This window comes from Mesoplodon mirus, assembly GCF_964341445.2.
Source record: "Mesoplodon mirus genome assembly, chromosome: 1".
NCBI lineage: Eukaryota > Metazoa > Chordata > Mammalia > Artiodactyla > Ziphiidae > Mesoplodon > Mesoplodon mirus.
This window is the reverse complement of record NC_138976.1, coordinates 23,659,271-23,681,600: the sequence shown is the minus strand read 5'-3', so window position 1 is coordinate 23,681,600 and position 22,330 is coordinate 23,659,271. Positions and strand designations below refer to the sequence as shown.

At 41.4% G+C, this 22,330-nt stretch overlaps 1 protein-coding gene across 3 annotated transcripts; it reads left to right on the top strand.

The window, feature by feature from the left end:
- Positions 1-2,309: 2,309 nt before the first annotated feature.
- SLC25A51 (solute carrier family 25 member 51) lies at positions 2,310-19,116 on the top strand. Of its 3 annotated transcripts, none has more exons than XM_082644503.1 (3): positions 2,310-2,631; positions 6,446-6,720; positions 14,880-19,116. In XM_082644503.1, exons 2-3 carry the CDS (start codon positions 6,641-6,643, stop codon positions 15,808-15,810), a joined length of 1,011 nt encoding a protein of 336 aa, XP_082500629.1. In that variant the 5' UTR covers positions 2,310-2,631; positions 6,446-6,640; the 3' UTR covers positions 15,811-19,116. The 3 variants fall into 3 exon arrangements, with proteins under 3 accessions (XP_082500629.1, XP_082500628.1, XP_082500630.1); XM_082644502.1 differs by lacking the exon at positions 2,310-2,631 and adding an exon at positions 2,892-3,198; XM_082644504.1 differs by lacking the exon at positions 2,310-2,631 and adding an exon at positions 2,907-3,198 and having other exon boundaries at positions 6,446-6,568.
- Positions 19,117-22,330: the final 3,214 nt, after the last annotated feature.

Here is a 22,330-nt window from a genome sequence, read left to right as displayed (position 1 = left end):
TGGTGGGAGGGGGAGGGGGAGTAGAGGGTGCTTAAGCAAAGATCCAACAGCCACATTCCCATGGCCCTTTTCCTAAGAACCCAGACCCTCTCCACCAGCATTTTGTTGGGGCAAACACCCTTTTTGCCAAGCCCTGAGCTGGAGGATCAGAACCAACTCAGATATCTCTGCCCTAGTAGGAAAGGCAGACACCTTCACAAAGGATTATAACATAAGCAGATATTAGAAGTGCCCCAAACTTTGTGCTATGGGAAGGCAAAGGCAAGAGCAACCAAGTTAGCCCAGGTTAATCAGAGAATGCTTTTCAGGGGAGAAGGCAAAGGGCCTTGAAGGCTTAACATGTTTGATTGCTGAGAGTCAGTGGTGAAAGGGGGGGAAAAGGTCTAAGAAACAAGGATTTGCAAAACATTGAGAGACTGCACATGGCTGAAGCACAGAATGTAGCTGGAGACGAGGTGAACAGATTAGGTAGAGGGGCCAGGACATCGAGAGCCCGCGAGCCAAGTTAAGGAGTTTGGATTTGTTGAAGAGGCAAGAGGGAACACGTGGAAGTTTTTAAGCTGAGGACTGAGATGATCAAAACTGAGTTAGAGGATGTTATCCAACAGCTGATATGGAGGCTGGAGGTATGGAAAACGGTTTAAGAGACTGAAGAATGAATAAAACAATGGGTGGATGAGGACAGAAAAATGAAAGGATAACTTTATGATGAATCGTGAATCAGAAAATAGAGGTTTTTGATCTCCAACATTCATATGCCCAAGAAGAGCCAATTAAGGACCTGGGAGGTTTCTGACGAGGAACTAAGAGCTGGAGGAGCAGAGGCCAGCGCTGTGACCTGCAGCATAAAAGAAACGGACTGGCTCAGCTCCAGACATGCGTGTGCCTGTCAACCTGAGATTCCCCTACTCTTTCAAGTCTGTTGTGCCCCAATTGTGTGTTTAATTTCAATCTTTGCCTCCTCTTCGGGTTTTACCACAGGAGAATAACCTCTCTATTCTAATCTGAAATGAATTATTTATGCTTATGAACATGCTGGATGCCTGCCTGATTTATTTATTTTTTGAATAATACATCTGAATAGGAGTTCACACAAGACAGGGCAAACATAATTCTGACATAAATGCCTTTCCCCAACTGTTGCCCGATTTTAAACACTCCAAGCTACTGCGTGGCCTTGTCATTATCCTGTGGAGCCCCAAATCTATCTCTGCACACTAATTAGATGCCAGGTGCCTGCATCTGACAGTCAAGATTTGCACTATCAGTCCCCACCACCTGACTTTTACAATCTGATCTCCTGCTGCTATGACTTTCTCTGCTAGTCCAAGTTCCACTCATTCATCTTCCAAGGCACAGTTCAAACACCTCCTCCCCTATGAAGCCATCCCTAGTTCTCTCTTAAGGGGAAAGGCCCCTCATGCATCTGAATTTCCAGAGTTTTTGTTTTTATATCCTTCGTTGGACTCTAAGTTCCCCGAAGAGAACACAATGGCACACAGTAGGTACCTCAGCAGAACATTTGCTGAAATTAGGTAGCATGATCTCTCACATCCCAAGAAGCAGTTAATCAGGCCAACTCAAGCAGATGAGACAAAATTTTGGAGTCAATATCTACAAAGTGCTCTCAGGGGAAGTGGGCCGGGAGAGCCACCCACCTATAGCCATCCCGTATTTCACTCCAGTGGAGTTGCTTATTGGACTAATTCCAAGTAAAGAGCATACACTTCACATATTTGATGAACCTCCTGAGGAGCCTCGCTGTTGCTCTCCAGGCTGACCTTTCCATTTCCTTCAACCCCTCACATCTGTGTGCCTTCCAGTTTATAAGTTAGAGTCAGATCATTATTCCCAGTGATTCTTACAAGGGCCAAAGGATGCATGCAAGGCCGGCGTTACTTTTCAGAGATCTGGGGCTCAGGGACCAGTGACTTGTCCGAGGTCACTCCCAGCAAGGGTCAGGGCTAGGCCCTGACCTAGGCCTAGGCCTCCTAACTCCGGGTGCAGTGAAGTCCAAGACGTGCAAGTTGTCTGAGACTGAAAAGAAACAGGTTTTTTTTAATGATTTGTATATTCTAAAGCACACACAGGTGTTCTGTGAACTGCAGTATCAGTAGCTGACACAAGGCCACTCCAAGGGTTTGATGAAATCTAACGAAGGATACAAAGGGAAGCGAGGCGGGGACTTTTAAGGCCTGGGCGCACGTGCGCTTGCCACGCACACTATCACTTCCCAGTGGTCCTCCCGCAGGCTGCGCATTAGAGAACGCGTTGGCTGTTTGTGGCACGGCAAGGCCACCGTACGGCACCAAAGGTACGGCATTCCAGCAAGTGGAACCCGAAAGCCTGACAATAGGTGTGATGGATGACCCTACACCTGCCCTGCCGCGCCGAACCGCTGCCAGGAGCTGGCCAGCGTCACTCGACCCTCCGCGGGTTTAGAGAGAGGCGGCGCGGCGGCGTCTCCCTCACGTGACCGGGCTCGACGGCATAGAGCGCGTCACGCTCCGCCCTGAGCTCGGGTCGGTCAAGGTCTGCGCCTGCGCCGGCTCGCTGGCTCGCGGGCTCGCGAGCTCGCCGACCTGCAGGCGGGCCGTAACCGGGCGTGAAGCCGGGCGCCCGCGGCGATGGGTGAGTACAGGAAGCGGCCGAGAGGAAAGCACGGGGCTCCCCCGGCCTCCGCGTGGAGTGAGTGGAAGCACGAAGGAGGGTCTGAGGAGGCCGCCTGCACGGCCCTCTGGCGCGGCCGTTGAGGACTCACCCGCCCCCTCCGCGCGCGCGCAGTGCGCCCCCCCGGTGCGCCCCGCCGTTCCCGCGCGCGCCATCCCGGGTGGGACCTGCAGGGCCCAGTTCTTGCCTCCCAGCTCTGCCGCCCGCTGCCGGGCTTCGCTGGGCCGGGAGCGCCGTCCGACTACCGGAACGAGCCTTTCCGGCGGAGGAGGCAGTGCGTTCATTTGGGCGCGCCCCGGGAAGGAAGGTGCCTCGCGCCTCGAGAGCGGGGCGGGGAGGGGCCGGGCTTTGCCTGCGGCCCGGGAGAGCGGCGTTGGAACCGCGGAAGGGCGCCTGCCCTCTCGGGGTCTGGGATTCCGGGACCCCTGGCTCCGTTGAATGTCCGGGACGGAAGGGCCTTGGTCGACCCCGTCCGCCACCATCCCCTCCCCCTTACTACAGACCGGGGAAATGGACGCCTGGAGAGCGGTAAGTTCAGCCACACAGTCAGACAATGGTTATTTTGCGACACCATGTTGCTTCGCGTTGTGGGAAACTCGGTGGTACAGTGCTTTTTTCGGAGATGCGGGGGGCATTGTTGTTAATTGAAAATCTCTGTACCAATTATTTAGTGTTAAGCTTATCTAGGTGGAGCGTGTCGATGCCTCAGCTATATTTACCGTTTTTTTTTTTTTGCTCCTTAGAGCTGTACACGTCTGGTCTTAATCCCCACCTTCTGTTTCTCTACCTGCAAGCTGTGAAACAGAAAACCTTAAATAACTGTGTAGTGCCCTTGCTAGTCTGAGCTTCCTCTGACCTTGTTTCGAAGGGATTCCATAAAATCAAAAGGTGCTAGGACCGGTCAGATCCGCTAGTGGTTCCAGAGCACAGGTCAGGCACTTTGGATCTGGAGTCACCTTGAGTGCATCTCGGGGAAAGATCACAAGCTGTTACCTTTAAGAGGAGTGGACTTGTCTGGTCTCTCCTTTGGTAGATTAAAGTAAGCCCAGAGAAATGGATTTTTAAATTGTAGACATGGCTTTGTATTTATAGTAGTAAGATAGTGTCCTTACTAGGACTAGAACCCAGTTTAATCTTGTCCTGAATGCTGACTCAGACCTGCTGACTTGTGGGAGTTAACATCCTTTGAGAATTACAATTGCTTTCTCCCCAGTTTTTGCACAGAGACCTTTGTGATGGATCACATCTCGGTCTTATCCACGTGGGCTATAAATCACAGTGAGCATTTAGACCTTACACTGTTTTCTTACGCCACAGAAGTTTGATTGACTCTTGGAGTTGCTTGAAAGTCAGCGTAATTAACTTTGCTTCCTAATGTTAACATAGGTTGAGTGTTTTAGGTAGCAAACAAATGTAAAGTTATGGTAGATAAATTTTGCAATAAAGTGCAAAGAATTATTATCCATGTTAAAGAATTTAAATATAGAGGAAAGTTTAGCAAAGAAATTTAGTCATGTTCACAGAATAAACATGAAAAAATTTAAAGTCCACTGCTACAGAATACTGTGCACACTAGCCTTTGTTCTCTTGCCAAATTAAGAACCTATTCACACGATCCTGGTGTGTAGGACAAAATGAGGGGGGAAGCTTTAAATCTGTGAAGTCTGGAAAGGTTTCATTACATTCCTTTTTTCTATGTCCCGGCCTGTTTTTAAAAATCTGAGACCCTAAATGTACACTAATGTTCTTTAAATTTCTTAGAATAGTTCAGTACAGCGGTCAATAAATGACTGGCTAACTTCTGTTAGCCACAGTTTTCTATCTGTTTAATAACAGACCCAAAGAGTCATGACAAAACTAGTTGAAGTAACTTTAATTTGCAAAATTTTGGAAAGTAATGCAAGTGCCATTCCAGTAAAACTTAAAAGTGAACATGGACAAAATTTTGTTGTTCAAGTGTTTAAGTAACTGGGTTTGTGTTATCAAGGAACATATATTGTTAAACAGCTGGTAGGTAGTGACTTTATAATTTAAAATATATTGTTATGTGTTTAGTAGGTAAAAATGAAACTTTTTTACATTCATAAATTGTCACAACGTGTTATGGTATAATAACACATACATCTGGATACTTCTGTTGATTTTAACATTTAGTCCTGAAACTGAAGAAGAGCAAAGCATTACATAAAGTATTTCTATGCTAAGTTGTTTTTAACTGTTGGTTAATCTTAGATTGGCAAGTATAGTACTGATGAGAGTTTAAACTCCTGTCTGGCAGCTAAAGTGATAAGCAGTAAGTGTGTAGAAGACTGATTAATAATTATCAAACTTTGTACCCTGGGGAACTTCTCAAGCATTTATAAAACAATTTTTCTTAAAATGCCATTGATTCCTTTCACTGGTTAACAGCACAAAATGTAACAGACAGAATGTCTGTTTTAAACAAATTAAAAAGCTGTGGGGTTTTTTTTGTTTGTTTTTTCAATTCTCCCTAAGTCAGACTTATGCATACCCACAAAAGCTGTGTGTGAAGGACAGCTGTCATACATAAGGAGTTGTAGCTGAATTAAGGGAAACAGCTGTTGAAAGGGGAGTTAGCACAATTAGTCAGCAACAGGTTAACAAGTTTAAAAATTGAGTCTTCAGATGTTCCTTGGCACAATGCTCATACTACATGAAGTACTTCAGGTGTTGAAGAAGTCTATACAGCTTTTAGGAAAAACGCTTTCCTAGAAAAGCACGTCAAAACAATGGGATCAGCAGGTTAGGGAGGTCCCACCTAGATATCAGAGCTACAGCTTCTCATATCTGTGCTGGAAAATCCTATTTTTCCTGGATGGACTAAAAGTTCAGAACAAAACAGGGACATTTTTAACATTTCTTTCTTTCTTCATTTTAAGATCTCAGTTTCTTTCCCCCTCACCCTGTATTTCAGCATGATCTAGCAGAAAGATGGCTGCTTTTAGAAGTGGCTATTTTATTTTTCTTTCTGGGGTGAGACTGTTATGGAGCCTGGATACTTCAGGCTCATATGCATCCATGACCAGTGTCCTGCTGTGGTCAAAAAACTTAGCAATGGACTTGGGGAACTTGGCTGCCTGCTGCTGCTTTGTTCTGCCACTGATGAAGGTCAACCTCAAGGTGTATTTGTCATCAAACCTTTTAAGACTGGAGGCCAGTTGCCAGATATCAGGGTCCATCCCTGCAGGATCTTTCCTGTGGGCCACGAGAAAGATGCTCTTCCCCTGAGCGTAAATTAAGGATATGCTGCGATGTACGAAGCCTAAACAGGCTTGGACTCTGGAAAGGGTGCATATCACCCCAGGTCAAAGCCACTGTGGTGAAGAAACACAAGATGGTACAGATGGTAAGGTGACTGCCAATTAGACCAAAACTCTCCATGGAATGTCTTAAAAAGTAATAGTCAAGGTTTTGCTTAAAGCAAAATATATAGCCTTAAACACTCAAATTATGAAACAAAGAATAAATAAAAATAAGAAATTTCCCTTCAATAAATTAGAAGAAAATAAACCCAGACAAAGCAGGAGAAATGAGATGATAAAGAGGAAAAAGAAATTTAAAAACTGAAAAATAGTAAAATTGCTAAATTTAAGAACTGGTTCTTTGCTGGGATGAGAGGAATGTGAATTAGGTAAACTGACTACCCTGCTCAAGAAAAAAGTGAATATAGGCACACAAGATTAGAAGTGTTTTTTTAAAACAGCAAGTGCTTTATAAGACTATATAAATAAACCAGACTTTTTTTTTTTTTAAGGAACTCCAGTTATCAAAGTTGACTCCAGAAGAGAGAACCTAACAGACCTAACAATGGAAGAAATTGAGAAAGTTATCAAAAAGCTACCATCCCCCAAAACACCAGTCCCAGATGGTGTTTCAGGTGAATTCTTTTAACTTTCAAGAAAAAGATAATTATAAGATTTAAATTGTTCACCAGCTTAAAGAAGGAAAAATGACAGATTTCTTTTACAAAGCCAGTGGAACATTGACACCTGAACTTGACATGAAGATAGTACTGAAATTGGAAACTTGGTATGTTATGAATAGTGATGTGAAATTTTAAAATTTTTAAATAAAATGTTAGCAAACTGTATTTAATGACACATTAAAGGAATATTTCACTGTGGCCAAGTGGGATTCACCTCCATATTGCAAGGGTGAGAAATACACTAATGTATACACCAAATGAATACATCAGAAAAGAACAATAATAATAGTTTATCCTTGTTGAGCCACCTGCTGTGCTGTAGACTACTTTCCTGGGTGCTTCACATGTATTAATTCAGTTAATTGGCCGACCTATGAGGTAGGTAACATTCTTATTTTATAAACGAGGAAACTAAGCCACAGAGATATTGAGTAACTTGCTGGAGGTCACACAATAGATGTGTAGTGGAGCCAGAATTTGAACCCAGGCAATTAACTATCTGTTAAATGTTACACTGGCTCTGTTTCCAGTATCCGTATGATCTTCTCAGTAGCTTCCTAAAAGCATCTGACCTAAGTTCAAAATAGATTCCTGACTTAGTGGCAGTGGAAAGGGGTGGAGGTGGTAGTAAAACAGGAATCAATGTACATCCCTCCCGTGTTTGGAAATTCTAAGAGACCCTTATTATCAGTTGACCATTAGTACTAGAAAAATGGAATCCATTTTTAATGGGAAACCAATTTCCTAGTAAATAACAGGGGACAGGGGCTTCAATTATAATTGCGGATATACTGATTCTTAGCATGAATGCAGAATGAAGATTTGGGAGTTATAGTATAATTTGTCAGATGAAATTATATGATAGCACTGGGAAGACATGCTCCACTTCATGTTTGCAGAACAATCCTAAAGATGGGCAGGGATAGATGGCAAACGGGAAATATTACTTGAGAGGGAACAAATTTTATATGGGCCAATTGATCAGTGAATATTTTTGTGTCATGATGACTTTTTTCCCTCTGTAAACTTGAAACTGCTAGGACTTGGATTATGAACACTCAGATGACGAGAACTTCCTCCTCAAACCAAAAGCCAGTGTCATGCTTCACAGTTAATCCCTGTGGAGTTGTCACAGATGTCAAAGTATAAGGATGTTTACTATTACCATAATTTAATTATGTTCAGGAGGTATATGCCAATCCAATAAGAAGAAAGAAAGGTGCATACTATAATGGAGAAGGCAAAATTATTTGTGATATATAGTAGAAACAAGCAAATCCACCAAAAAACTGAGAAATACAGGACTATTGGCTGCTTCTAACTTTAATACACAGGAATTGGTAGCTTTTTCATATGCAGACAAAAAGCAGTTAGAAAATTAATTGGAAGAAAACAACCCTCTCATAATAGGGACCGAAAAGGTAAAATACCTTTCAAGGTCTATATGAAAAAAAAATTTTAATGCTAAGGTTTGTAAAAAGAAACAAGTAAACAGGAAGATATCACATCCTTGTAAAGTAGGGTACAATTTTTTTTTTAAGGTTCAATTTTGAAAAAGTGACAGTACTTTAAATTTATAAAGTCAATTCTGCCATAAAATACCAAGATTTTGGGGAGGAATATGACAAAAATACACTAAAGTTTACCTGGAAAAGTGTAAGAGCCCGGAAAACTGATGATTCTGACAAGAGTAAAAGGGAAAGCCCTACTAGTTGATGAAATCTATTCTGATGCTACAGCAGGTTAAAATCAGTTGGACCTAGAGAAGAAATACAAGGCTATTGTGGAACAGAGTGGAGTGCAGAAATAAATGCAGATGCTTGTGAGTATTTAGATGATGCTAACCCGTGAGGAAAAGAAGGCTCATCAGTCAGTTTCTAGGCAATCTCTTATCTTTGCTTCATTCCTTATACTGAAATTCCAGAGAAATTAAAATACAGATGGTAAATGAAACCATAGAAGTTGTAGAAGGAAGCATGGATTACTTGTTTATAATTTTAGAATAATGAAGGCCTTCTATGAAGGACAGAAAACCTAGAAGCCAAGATCAATAGATTTCATATCCATATTAGGAACTTCAGCATCACAAAAATGATACAAAGTAGGGAAAGTATATGCCACAACTTGATTAATATAACTAGGATTGATTTTCTTCATTCACAAAGAAATTTTCCAAATCAACAAGGAAAAAAACAAAGTGCCTACAGAAAAATGGATAATGTGAAATTTTACAGTACTAAAAATTCAAATGGTCAATAAAAATGAAAAATGCTGAATTGTGTGTATGTATGTATGTCTGCGTTGGGTCTTCATTGCTGCGCCTGGGCTTTCTACAGTTGTGGCGAGCGGGGGCCACTCTTCGCTGCAGTGCATGGGCCTCTCACTGCAGTGGCTTCTCTTGTTGCGGAGCACGGTCTCTAGGTGCACGAGCTTCAGCAGTTATGGCTCGCAGGCTCCAGAGCGCAGGCTCAGTAGTTGTGGTGATTCAGTTATACATATATGCATTCTTTTTCATATTCTTTTCCATTATGGTTTATCACAGGATATTGAATATAGTTCCCTGTACCATAGAGTAGGACCTTGTTGTTTATCCATTCTCTATATAATAATTTGCATCTGCTAATCCTAAACACCCACTGCATCCCTCTCCCAACCCGCTTCCCCTTGGCAACCATAAGTCTGTTCTCTATGTCTGTGAGTCTGTTTCTATTTGGTAGATAAGTTCAAGTTCGTTTGTATCATATTTTAGATTCCACGTATAAGTGATACCAAATGGTATTTGTCTTTCTCTTTCTCTTTCTGACTTGCTTCACTTAGTTTGATAATCTCTAGAGTCATCCACGTTGCTGCATATTTCTTTCTTTTTTTTTTTAAATTATTTTTGGCTGCGTTGGGTCTTTGCTGCTGCGCACGGGCTTTCTCTAGTTGCAGTGAGCGGAGGCTACTCTTCGTTGCGGTTTGTGGGCTTCTCATTGCGGTGGCTTCTCTTGTTGCAGAGCATGGGCTCTAGGTGCATGGGCTTAGTTGCTCCGTGGCATGTGGGATCTTCCTGGACCAGGGCTCAAACCCGCATCCCCTGCATTGGCAGGCGGATTCTTTGTTTTTTTTTTTTAATATAAATTTATTTATTTTATTTTATTTTTGGCTGCATTGGGTCTTCGTTGCTGCACGCGGGCTTTTTCTCGTTGCTGCGAGTGGGGGCTACTCTTTGTTGTGGTGCACAGGCTTCTCGTGGTGGCTTCTTGTTGGGAGCACGGGCTCTAGGCGCGTGGGCTTCAGTAGTTGTGGCTTGCGGGCTCAGTAGTTGTGGCGCACAGGCTTAGTTTCTCCACGGCTTGTGGGATCTTCCCGGACCAGGGCTCAAACCTGTGTCTCCTGCATTGGCAGGTGGATTCTTAACCACTGCGCCACCAGGGAATGGCAGGCAGATTCTTAACCACTATGCCACCAGGGAAGTCCTGCTCTATTAAGTGTATTTTTAATGTATAAATTTAATGTGTAACTTTTTCTAAAGTAATATACATTTCTTCTGTGAATTTTTGTTTAAATGATTCATTTGTTGTTTTATTGGATCTACGAGCAGCCCAGCTCCAAGTATTCTGGCCTCTTGGTAAAGCATATTGGTGACTTCATAATCTAACTGCTTTAATACCTGCCAAAGTTAGAAATAATTCCTCTCTCTGAGCCGGGCCTTTCTTTGGTTATTTAAATTACAGTGGAACAAATTTTTAGAATGTCAGGGGACAGTTTTTTACTGTCCCTTTATTCCCCATCATGATAGTGCTAAGCAGCATTTAGAGACAAGTCCCACTCCTCTAGCCTATTCCAAAGGAGAGGTTTATTCAAATGAACACAGAGTTTTGGTGCCCAGGAGTAGTGTGGCTGCCCTGGTGTTGGGGGTGGACAGTGAAAGGTTGGGGCTCTGGTGCTGTCTACTTCTACAGGTGTGACCAGGTGACAGCGGGGAGAAGATTCCTGACCCCTTTTATTACCTTCCTTATGGCAGACTTCAGGCCTGCAGTGGTTTCCAGGCATAAGTCTTCTCAACTGAGGGCACGTTTATCTTTTCTAACAGAAATGTGATAGCAAGCCAGTCCAACTACAAACAAAGAGGCATTGGGCTAGAGTGTACAGATGTTACATTTTCTTCTTAATATAGTCTGTCTTCTGGGAAAAGGGCACACAGATCTAGGTGTAACATGCCTAAGGAAAATAATTTGTTTCTATTAGTTTCACATGAGAAAGGAAAAAAATAGTACATAGTAGCACCAGAGGGTCTTGGGATCATCCTGAGGGTCTCTGGTAATGCAGGTCCTAGCCTGCTTTTCCATCATCGTCTGCCACCCATCCAACTCACACCCACATTAAGCTCCAGCCAGACACCCTCCTCAGGAATGTGATGCTGCTGCTCCTTTGACACGGGGCCTACACCTTAGCCTGTGCTGCCTTTGGCTAAAATGTGCCTCACCCTTAGGTACATCCAGAGTCCTATTCACCTTTCAGAGCCCTGCCCAGAGGTCACAGACCCCCCTGTCTTTCCCTCCAGACAGCTAATTAATGACCCCTTCCTCTGTGGGGCCTTGATACCTTCTATATATTTCTGTGGTTGCATTTACCACACTGTGGTCCAATTGTTTGCATGTCGTATCTCCCGAGGCCAGCGTGCTTTTATCTCTAATCTCTGAACATTACAGGAGTTGAATAAGTTGGTTGAATTAAAATCTCTTAGTATACTGAGGAGGCCAGTGTAAAAGCAGGCAAAGAAGAAGAAATTCCCAACAAAAGTAAATGAAAGTCTTCTTGATAATGTTATCCTGTAAGTCTGAATGAAGCAAATACAAAAATCAGTACAGTGCTCACTGTGTCCCCAGAACAGCAGTGGGACCTGGTGCACTGTACTCTTTAGCTGACTTCTGCCTCAGTGTGCAGGGTGGGTGGCATTGGCCCGTTATAACTGTGGAAGCAGCCTCAGAGAGGTACAGCAATTTGCCTTTGTTCACTTGGGAACTTTGTCACATCCTTCTGTCACTGTTGGCCTTGTCCTGATTAGACCTTAGTTTTGTCAGTCTCCAACTTTTGAAAATAGAGTAAATTGAGACAAATTCAACTTGAAAAATATAGAAAAGGAAAATACAGCATTATTATGAAATTAGAAAATGTAAACTACTTATTTTGGCTTTTCTATATGTATATTGATAAAAGGATTGTGCCAGGTCAATAAAAATATTCTCCTTTATTTTTTCTTCTGTAACACTTTACTGATCAAAAAAAGGACTCACAGCTATCCATTAATACCATTAAAAATTCAAAATTAATATACTGAACCTTAAATATAAATACTCTTTTATTTTTAGTACCTATATGACATCCCATCAGGTGGCTACATCTTCATGTACGCAGTGTGTCCCTTACTGTTGCGCATTTAATTTTTACTCCATATTTCTGTTAAAAGCATTGTAATTGTCCTATAGTTGAGTCTTTGTGTACCTCTCTTGTTAATAATTCTTTCCCTAGGCTATATTTCTAGAAGGAAAATTAGAGTTGTGTATGTGTGTTCCATATTTTATGTTACATGTGTGTGGCTCCTGCACATATAAGCTCCTCAAGAACTGATGCTTTCTGATTATGTGCCTCACTCTGCTCTGCCTTCACATGATGACATTTCTCTTTAACACCTTTTGTCCTGATGCTTAGCGGTTTACAGCAACGTGTGTGTATGGGGAGGGGGAAAAAAAGGAACTTGTTTTTTGTTTGTTTTTGTCATAAGTCAAAGAGCTAGATGGTTTACCTGACTTATTTTGTTCTTATTTATTTATAATTGAAACTGTGGTTTAAAAAAAAATCAGGGACTTTCCTGGTGGTGCAGTGGTTGGGAGTCCACCTGCCAATGCAGGGGACACGGGTTCGAGCCCTGGGCTGGGAAGATCCCACATGCCATGGAGCAACCAAGCCCGTGCACCACAACTACTGGGCCTGCGCCCTACAGCCCGCGAGGCACAACTACTGATCCCACGCACCACAACTACTGAAGCCCGCGTGCCCTAGAGCCCGTGCTCCACGACAAAAGAAACCACTGCAATGAGAAGCCCACGCACCACAACAAAGAGTAGCCCCCGCTCACTGCAACTAGGAAAAGTCCGCGCACAGCAATGAAGACCCAACACAGCCCCCCTCAAAAATAATAAATAAATTAATTAATTAAAAATTAAAATTCATAAGATTTACCATCTTAACCAATTTTAAGTGTAAGTTCAGTAACATTAAGTATATTTACATTGTTATAAAACAGATTTCCGGAAATTTTTCATCTTGCAGAACTGAAACTATACCCATTAAACAATAACTGTTCCCACCTCCCCCAACCCCTGATAATAACCACTATTCATCTCTATGAATTTGACTACTTTAGGTACCTCATATAAGTGGAATTACACTGTATTTGCCATTTTATGACTGGCTTATTTCACTTATCCTCAAGGTTCATCCATGTTGTAGCATGTGACAGGATTTCCTTCCTTTTTAAGGCCACATAATATTCTGTTGTATGTACATACCATGTTTTGTTTATCCATTCGTTCATCAGGGGACACTTGGGATGCTTTCACCTCTTGGCTATTTGTGAATAGTTCTGCTGTGAACTTGGATGTACAAATCTCTCTTGGAGACCCTACAGTAAATTCTTTTGGATATATACCCAGAAGTGGAATTGGCGATGATATCATATGGTAGTTCTATTTTTAATTTTTTGAAGAACTGCCATACTGTTTTTCCATAGTGGTTGCACCATTTTGCATCCCCACTAACGCTTGTTATTTTCTTTTTTTTTTTTTTTAATAGTAGCTGTCCTAATGGGTATGAGGTTTTCATTTGCATTTCTCTGATAATAAGTGATGTTGAGCATCTTTTCATATGTCCGTTGGCCATTTGTACATCTTCTTTGGAGAAGTGTCTGTTAAGTCCTTTGCTTGTTTTTAATCAGGTTATAGATGACTGGCAAGGAATGATCTTGCCATTTTAAAAAGCAGTTGTATTCTAGGGGTAGGACCTTGCCTTCATTCCATTCAGTGGGCTAAGCTTGTGTATTTAGGCTTCAAATCTTTTTCAGCATGGTCTGGTACGGCCGTCTGGTACGGCCACTCTTTGTCCCAAGGCAGCCTCCCAAAGTCATTGCCATCTGTGGTATGACAGCAGGAACATGAACTCTGCAGGCAGACTTCATTTCAAGATGCCAGCTCCACCAGTTACTAACTACCTTGGATGAAGATGAGTATTGGTTTTTCCATTTGTAAAACTGGGAAAATAATGTTTACTTTATGGAGGTGTTTTGAGAATTAAATATGTGAAAATTGTGCTTAGTATATACCTGCAGGCCTTCCTTGACCCTGTTCTCGCAGCCTCCACCTCACAAAGTGTATACTCACTGTCCCTTAACCTGTGTTCCCATAGTATATATTTATCATAGAAGGTATTACACTGTGGAGTGATTGTATACCTTGGCAGAGCCTTCTGTTAGATTGCAAGTTCCTTGTCTTTGAATCTCTAGCACTTAGCAGAGGGCCTAGTTTACAGTAGATAGTAAGTGTTAGTGAACAGAATGACTGAATGTATGTCTTGCTATTTTATTTCTCATGAGAGGACTTTGTTTCAGAAGGATAACAGCATGTACCATTATGTAGTGTAGGCATTACATATGAACTAGTCCAGTGGTTCTCAAATTTTTTGGTCTCAGGACCGCTTTACACTTAAAAAATTTTTGTGGACCCCAAAGAGCCTTTATTTATACAGATTAATATTCATGGTCTTAGAAATAAAAACAAAATTTTAAAATATTTATGAATTCACTTTAACAATGATAAACCCATTCATGTTAATATAATCAACACATTTTCATGAAAAATAATTATTTCCCCCCTAAAAAATTAATAAGTATGTTTTACAGTTTTGTAAGTCTGTTTAACGTCTGACTTAAAAGGTTGGTGGAGTCTCATATCTACCTCTGCATTTGTTCTGTTGTGATAAGTTGTTTTAGTTGAAGTATGTGCAGAAAATCCAGCCTCACATGGATATGTAGTTGGAAAGGGGAGGACCTCCTGGACTGCTGAAAGGGCCTCAGGGCCCTCCAAAAATACTTGAAGAAACACTGATCTAGTTTAAAAGGGAAAAATGTAATAGAGTCCAGAAATTGGAGGAAGGATTAGGGGAAATTTTCATATGTTTAGCACTGTATATAAAGGTTTACCTATTATCATTTTATTACTTATAGGTTAAAAAAATCCTTCCCGAAGAAGATCTTAAGCAACACGATGGATTCAGAAGCTCATGAAAAGAGGCCACCAATCCTAACATCTTCAAAGCAAGATATAGCACCTCATATTGCAAGTGTTAGTGAAATGAAGCATTACTTGTGTGGCTGCTGTGCGGCTTTCAACAATATAGCCATCACATTTCCCATTCAGAAGGTCCTCTTTCGGCAACAGCTGTATGGAATCAAAACCCGGGATGCAGTACTTCAGTTGAGGAGGGATGGGTTTCGAAACTTGTATCGCGGAATCCTTCCCCCTTTAATGCAGAAGACGACTACACTGGCACTTATGTTTGGTCTGTATGAGGATTTATCTTGCCTTCTCCGTAAGCATATCAGTACCCCGGAGTTTGCAACCCGTAGCCTGGCCGCAGTACTTGCAGGAACGACAGAAGCAATTTTCACTCCATTGGAAAGGGTTCAAACATTGCTTCAAGACCACAAGCATCATGACAAATTTACAAACACTTATCAGGCTTTCAAAGCACTGAAATGCCATGGAATTAGAGAGTATTATCGAGGCTTGGTGCCTGTTCTTTTCCGTAACGGATTCAGCAATGTCCTTTTTTTTGGCCTTCGAGGTCCCATCAAGGAGCACCTGCCTACGGCAACAACCCACGGTGCTCATTTGGTCAATGATTTTATCTGCGGGGGCCTGTTGGGGGCCATGTTGGGGATCTTGTTTTTTCCAGTTAATGTTGTAAAAACTCGCATGCAGTCTCAGATTGGTGGGGAATTTCAGTCTTTCCCTAAGGTTTTCCAAAAAATCTGGCTAGAACGGGACAGGAAACTGACAAATCTTTTCAGAGGTGCCCATCTGAATTACCATCGGTCCCTCATCTCTTGGGGCATAATTAATGCGACTTATGAGTTCTTGTTAAAGATTATATGAAAGAAATCAGTTAAGTGCCATTAATCAACTGAGTAGACCTAAGAAGAATGCAGTTTGGCCTTGTTTCTAATTGGTCAAATACAAGTTGGTGTCATAAGTCCAGGGCACAGTGAATTACGGGCAAAGCTGTTTTTCTTAAGCACCAACAAATTCAGAATAAAAGGTTTCAGTAGGAAAATTTAAGGTTTTGGGGGGAGGGTGTTTGTATTTTTTTTAATCATTATCTGAGAACTTTAGGCTAATTGCCTGGTTAATAGCTGTCTATCTGATGGCTTTTGACAAGGAAACTAACAGCCAAGATATATGATTCTTTTTTCCACAAGTCTTCTGTATTGAAGCATAAGTGGCCATGACCAGCCAGAGGAAAGGCTCTTAAGGTCCCATGATTTCTCAGGCTTGCTTCTATTACTCCATTTCTTCTCTGCTTTTGGGAGGAGTTACAAAGGGTAGTTTTTGTTAACTTAAACATATACGTGGTAGGACAAAGGAGCAGAAGAGAGAAGAAAAACAGCTTATGTGTAGGTTTTTCATGATAAATTGTTTGTATTCGTTTTGAAACTAAGCACCTGTTGGGATGGTCATTATCCAAATTATTTCTCTTTAGACGTGGTAGACTAAAGCAACTAATGATATCTCCCATTTCGCTTTCTAGGGTAGAAAGTTTTCTCTGTATTTCTCAATGTGACCTTAAACCTTCCCAAAATATTTTTATATTAATTTCACTATTTTGTTGCCAAAAAATGTGGAGACTTAAATTTTGTTAAAGGTGTCTCATCCCATTAAGAAGGTTCATATTACAGGTATCCCCCACTTCTCCAGAGTTTCCTTTATGCCACTTCGCTTTTACAAAAGACCTACGTTAGTACCTGTTTTCACTAACCAAAAGAAATACGAAGATGATTTTTGCCTTTACAAGAAAAGGTGATTGCTTCCTCACTCTATGCCATTTCGGCTTACAAAAAGTTCCACGGGAATGCGGGGGAAACCTGTAATTGCATTACAGATCCAATTCTGTTTAGCTCAGCTTCTTTGAATTGTTGCCAACTTAGTGAGGAGCTTTGGAGTTTTGGTACTTTTTCCTTTGAGTAGTAGTTTGTCATAGTCAAGTATCCTGTTCTCTTGAAACTCCCTTTAAAAAAACAACAAAATGCTTCCATAAAATTTTATTTTGGAAGTCTATTAATAGGACCTCATATTTTTTTTTCTGGTTTCTAAGTGTTCTAGGGAAGGGGAAAAAAACTCAGTACTTTTTCCCAGATAAATAAGGCAAAGTGACTCATACACCAATTGAATAACTAATAAAACATACGAGACATCCTAGAAAAGTGGTTTATCAATATTTTAAAACTCCACGTCTGTAAGTATTATGCCGTTAAGGTTACCTTCCAGCATCTGACATGGGGCAGAGCACGTAGGTTTTATTACCAGGCTTCCATCATTCTGGGTAATTGCATGTGAATATGTGCACACGCTGACCAAAATAAAGTCAGGGTCTCAATTGGTAGTTTACTCAGTTTCTGGACAGATAGTCCAAAAAAGATGTTTACCTCTCAATGCAGGGCGGCTGGTCAAATGACAGGAACATCTTCCTTCCAGCTGTGACGGATTAGGAGGCATTATCAAGCATTTGCCAGGCAGTAATGAAGCTCACTAGCTTTACGAAGGCTCTGTTTGACATCGTTGTGCTGGAAATGGCAGTTAATTCTAGAAACCAAGGTGCAGATGTAGGGATTTGAGAAAACAAGAATTTGACCCCAAATAAATGAGAGGAGCATCCTTTGGCCTATGGAATAGAGTCAGGATTTCAAGTGGGTTGAGTTTCAGGAATGAGTGGCAAGGGCACTATGGTGCCTGACCCCCTTGCTCACGTGTGTGTCCAGCACTCCTGGGCATATCTGAGTGCTCAGCATGTGGCCGGTGAGTTAGCCTGGGGTCACACCCTGACCCTGGGAGGAGACTTCACTGGCCTTCAGTTCCAGGGGGCTTCCTTTTGCCTATACACTCCATGTAGGTGATAGAAATCTAAACTCTAAAGCACTTTTGTGAAATACAAGTGAAGTGAGAATTTGAAGGAGGATGCTTCCTTTTCTGCCATCTCAAACGTGGCATTTAAAACAAATATTTTTTAATGGTTTTAACTCATTATATTTTTTTATTTCTTTGTCACTTTTTACAGCTTTTGAAGACCAAACTGCAAATACGTTACCAGGGTTGGTTTTATGTTGTCCTATATTTTCTTAAATTTGACAAAAAACTCAACAGAACTTGTGGTAGCCAACAGCTTTGTCTGAAATTTAAAAGAAGTCAAAATGTGTTATTAGTAAGGAAGAGATTCTAACTATTGTTTTTGCCTCAGTGTGAACTAGTATGGTAATAATTTTGAAAAGGCAAACATGAGTGAATAACTTATCTGCAAAGCTTTAAAAGTGGCCTTTCTGTGGCACAGACAGCTCATGAGCGCAGGGCACTTCTGGTCTTGCCTCCTATACTTCATTCTTATGCCACCAGAAATATGTTATGGATTCTATACTTAACACCCTTAGAGTGGTATGAGCCCTCAGGACTATACTACAGAGTAAACACAACCTCTGTACGGTGGCAAATATATGTGTCTTTGTTTCATTTGTGGTTGGAGACAAAGTTGATGCTTTAGTCTCAATAGTCAATATTCATCTTTATGGTTGGTTATATAATCACCTGCTATATATTACGAACTGTGCAATGAGACAGAATTGTGCATATATAATCATCTTTGGAGACCTGAAATTCCCTGGCTTGATTACAGTGGTGATGCTCAGTTATAAGGCTGTACAAACCTTAATAAGAGGATAACGGGTGGTACTGGAGGGCTTCATGGTAAGCCAACCATGTTGACCAACACTTCAGTGTAGATGAAGTACTGTCATGTGAGGGGCATGCAGTCAAGATGGAAGCGAGGTGGTAGATCACATTTAAAGAAAGGGTAAGCACTCAGACTTGGTTTCTTTTAAAATAGTCTTTGTTTTCTCACGTGCTTATAAATGTGTATCAAAGACTTGAATAGGCATTCTCCTTAAATCTGAGGATTTTTAGTTTTTAATGCTGTCCTTTTGCCTAATAGTGAATATTTGCTTGCCTAAATGGCTCCTAAATTGTGGAGGAGTCTACATGTTTCCTTTTTTAAAGTTTCATTATTAAAAGTGGTTGTTTTTGTTTGATATTTTGAGTTTTGTGACTATATGAGTTTAAATGAAATCTGTTAAATGTTTCAGAGTTAACATGTTTCTTTTGGTATTTCTGATTGGAATAAATTTTTTTTTAAGTCCAGTTTTCTGGTCTCTTGTGGCTGGGTTAGGGTTAGTAGCACTTTCCTTTTTGTGGCAGATTAGTCTATTAGTCTTTTTGTTGGTAAAACATTCAGCACACTACTTTGACTATTAGTGACGTCACCTGATAACTTTGTAGGTAGAACAGTTCTTCATTTATCCATTTTGTTTGGTCAAGAGGAGTTCCAGATAAGTTAATTTTCTACATAGGTTAACTACAAAGCATTTTGTTTTTTAAAGGTTGTTGTCAAATGAAATAAACTTTTCCCTACTGAGTATAAACTGTTCTGGTAAGTTCGGTATATCAGTACTTTCTGTTGTAATTATGTACCTTCAGGTCATGCTTACCCCCAGGCTAAATGATCTGGATGTTTGTGCTTTTTGAGTTTTTTATATCTGCTTTTGATTTCATACTGCTTGTTTCTGTTAGGAGACTGAAATCATATTAGCTACACTGTTGGTTTACACATTAAATGATAAGGTGCTTCCTGACTCTAGGGATAGTTGAGGCTGCCTGATGAGGTCCGCCAAGTAAGGGAGCAGTTGTCATATAAAACACTCCTGTTTTAGAAATTTTTTTAGAAATTCAGTATAAAAGTGAATATCCTGAAATCTAGAATTCATGAAAGGGGTTTGACACATCATCTGATGAAATGTCATTGTAACCCTTCGGCAGAGTGAGGGGAGTAGAGAGCATTGCTCTTGGTGTGACGGGGAGGGGCCCGAGGGAGGTCTGCCGTAGCTGCAGTGCCTCCCAGTCTCCAAAGGCTGGTCCCAGCTTAATCCCTTCAGCATCTAGTTTCCAGTGGGGAACTTTTTCTCCAGATGAGTATATGTGATTTTGAAGTAGAAATTGAGGATAAAATAGGATTTATCAAAATTCTCATCTGCCTTCAATCCATTCTTCATATTCCTATCATTTTTCTAGATGAAATGATCCAGGCCCTGTCTCCCTTGTTGTCATCTCCAGCTAAAACTGCCCTGCCCAGCCACTGCCGTGGGGACTTCTGTACTCTCTAGCCTCCCAGCCTTACCCATGTGGAGTCCCGCTGCACTGAACCCTGCTCTCTCCTCTGGTTCACGCAGTAACTCTTACTGAGGCCTTCAGATCTCAGCTCAAACGTCACTTCCTCGGGGAAGCCAGCTCACACTTTAAGGACCAAGTCAGGTTCCCCTCTTACATATTCTTGTGCTGCCACATTCCTGTGCTGTTTTCATAGCACTTACCTGTTTTAATTATATTGTCATTATTTGATGTCTTTGGCCCTTTTGAATGTCAGCTCCATAAGGCAGGGACTCTGCTCTAGTTTCCACAGTTTCAAGTTCCTGGCACAGTGCCTGACACCTTGTAGATGTCTGACAAATGTTTCTTTAAGAATCAAAAGAGTGAAGGGACGCGCGAGTATTTAGGATCACAGCATTCTGGAATATCCTGACTTTAGTTCCTTGATGGGTCATGGAAGTTGTTTCAGAAACAAATTTTAACACTGCTTGGGCTGCCATAATGAAATACCATAGACTAAATATTTAGGCTTAAACAACATTTCTCAGTTCCAGACATTGGGAAGTCCAAGATCAAGGTGCTGGCAGATTTGGTTCCTTGTGAGAGACCTCTTCTTGGTGTACAGACTTCTGTGTCTTCACATGGCAGAGAGAGAACCTCTTGACCTCATCTAAACCTAATCACCTCCAGATACCATCACACTGCGGGTCAGGGCTGCAACCTGCAAGCTTGGGGTCGTGGGGGACACAAGCATTCAGCCCATAACATACATGAGCTAAAGGATGAGGCTCTTCTTTGCTCTCCTTCATGTGTAACACTTCGCTATGATTTTTTTTTAATTTTTATTTTATATGGGAGTAGAGTTGATTTACAATGTTGTGTTAGTTTCAGGTGTACAGCAAAGTGATTCAGTTTTACATTCACCTATCCTTTACTCTCAGAAATATCCAGCCAATCTGAGACAAGTCTCTGTACTAGTCAGGACTCCAATGTACAGGCTCCATTTTTCTTATTCTTGCACTGTTTGTGAATTGTGGATCTCAGCTGAGTGAAGCTGACCAAGAAGGACAAGAAGAAAGTATTCCTTAAAATAATTAGTGTGTCATTGCTGCTTTGTTACTGTAGAAGTGCCATGAAGGCAGTGGCTTGTTTTGTTTAGAGCAGACCACCTCAGTAGTTGCTTTACCTTTCACCACCACCATTCAGTTCAGGAACCAGTCATTAGTCAGCAGTGGCTTGCTCCTTACAGAGTACACCAAAAAGGGGGAATGCATCTATTTACATTGAGATGCTATATACCTTTTTGTTTCAGAGATAATAGGGAAAAGAAACTAATTTCTTTCAAGGGTCATCATATCTATAGTAATACGAGGCACCTGGTATATAGCTTTCTCCTTTCCTGTTGGTAAAAAGGAAGCCTCCAAACTTTCCTTACCCCTCTCATACGTTGCTGAAAAAGAGTGATTAAACAAATTTCGAGGTTTTCCTGGCCTCCCCACTTCTCACTCCCCACTGAAAAAGAGCCATAGAGTTTTCAAGACATAATAGGGAAAAGTGGGTATGTAAGGGATCCAGGTACTTTTCATTTGTAATTTGTGTGTAAAATATGAAGGTAACAAGTGAAAAGGAGTTAGGAGGTGAGGGCCTAAACTTGGAGATATAATGGGTGTGATAAGCCTTGAGAAAGCTAAGGCAAAGTCCAAGAAGATTTAAAGCTTTGCTGTTGCTGTTTGGAGGCCTTCAAAACTTCTGCCACTTGTGGTCCAGGAACAGAAAAGCATGGTGTTTTTATGTTTGGAATCAATACTAAATATATTTGAATTATATCAAGTCAAACTAGAGAAGAAAACATCCCTAATTTCAATTTGTACCTTTTATAGTTTCTTTATCTTGTTTAGCAGATTTGCCTTACATCTGCTCAGTACTGTAAAGCTGCCCTTTTAAGGACAAATCATTTCGAGTTTCAAGATTCTAGACTTGTGGACTATACAGAGCATTGGCTGCCTGTGACAGGTAAAACCTTAAATTTCCCTTGATTCCCTACTGGCTCCCAGGCTGGATTAGGTCTCCTGTGGCACGTGATGACTGTCTCAACCCCAGCTCTCTGGCCAAGATGTTTGTGCTGTATCCCTTAAGACAGTGTGAATGCCTTGAGGGCAGGGGCTGTCTTTCTGATCTTTGTATCCACGGACTAGAGGTTCTCATAATACCT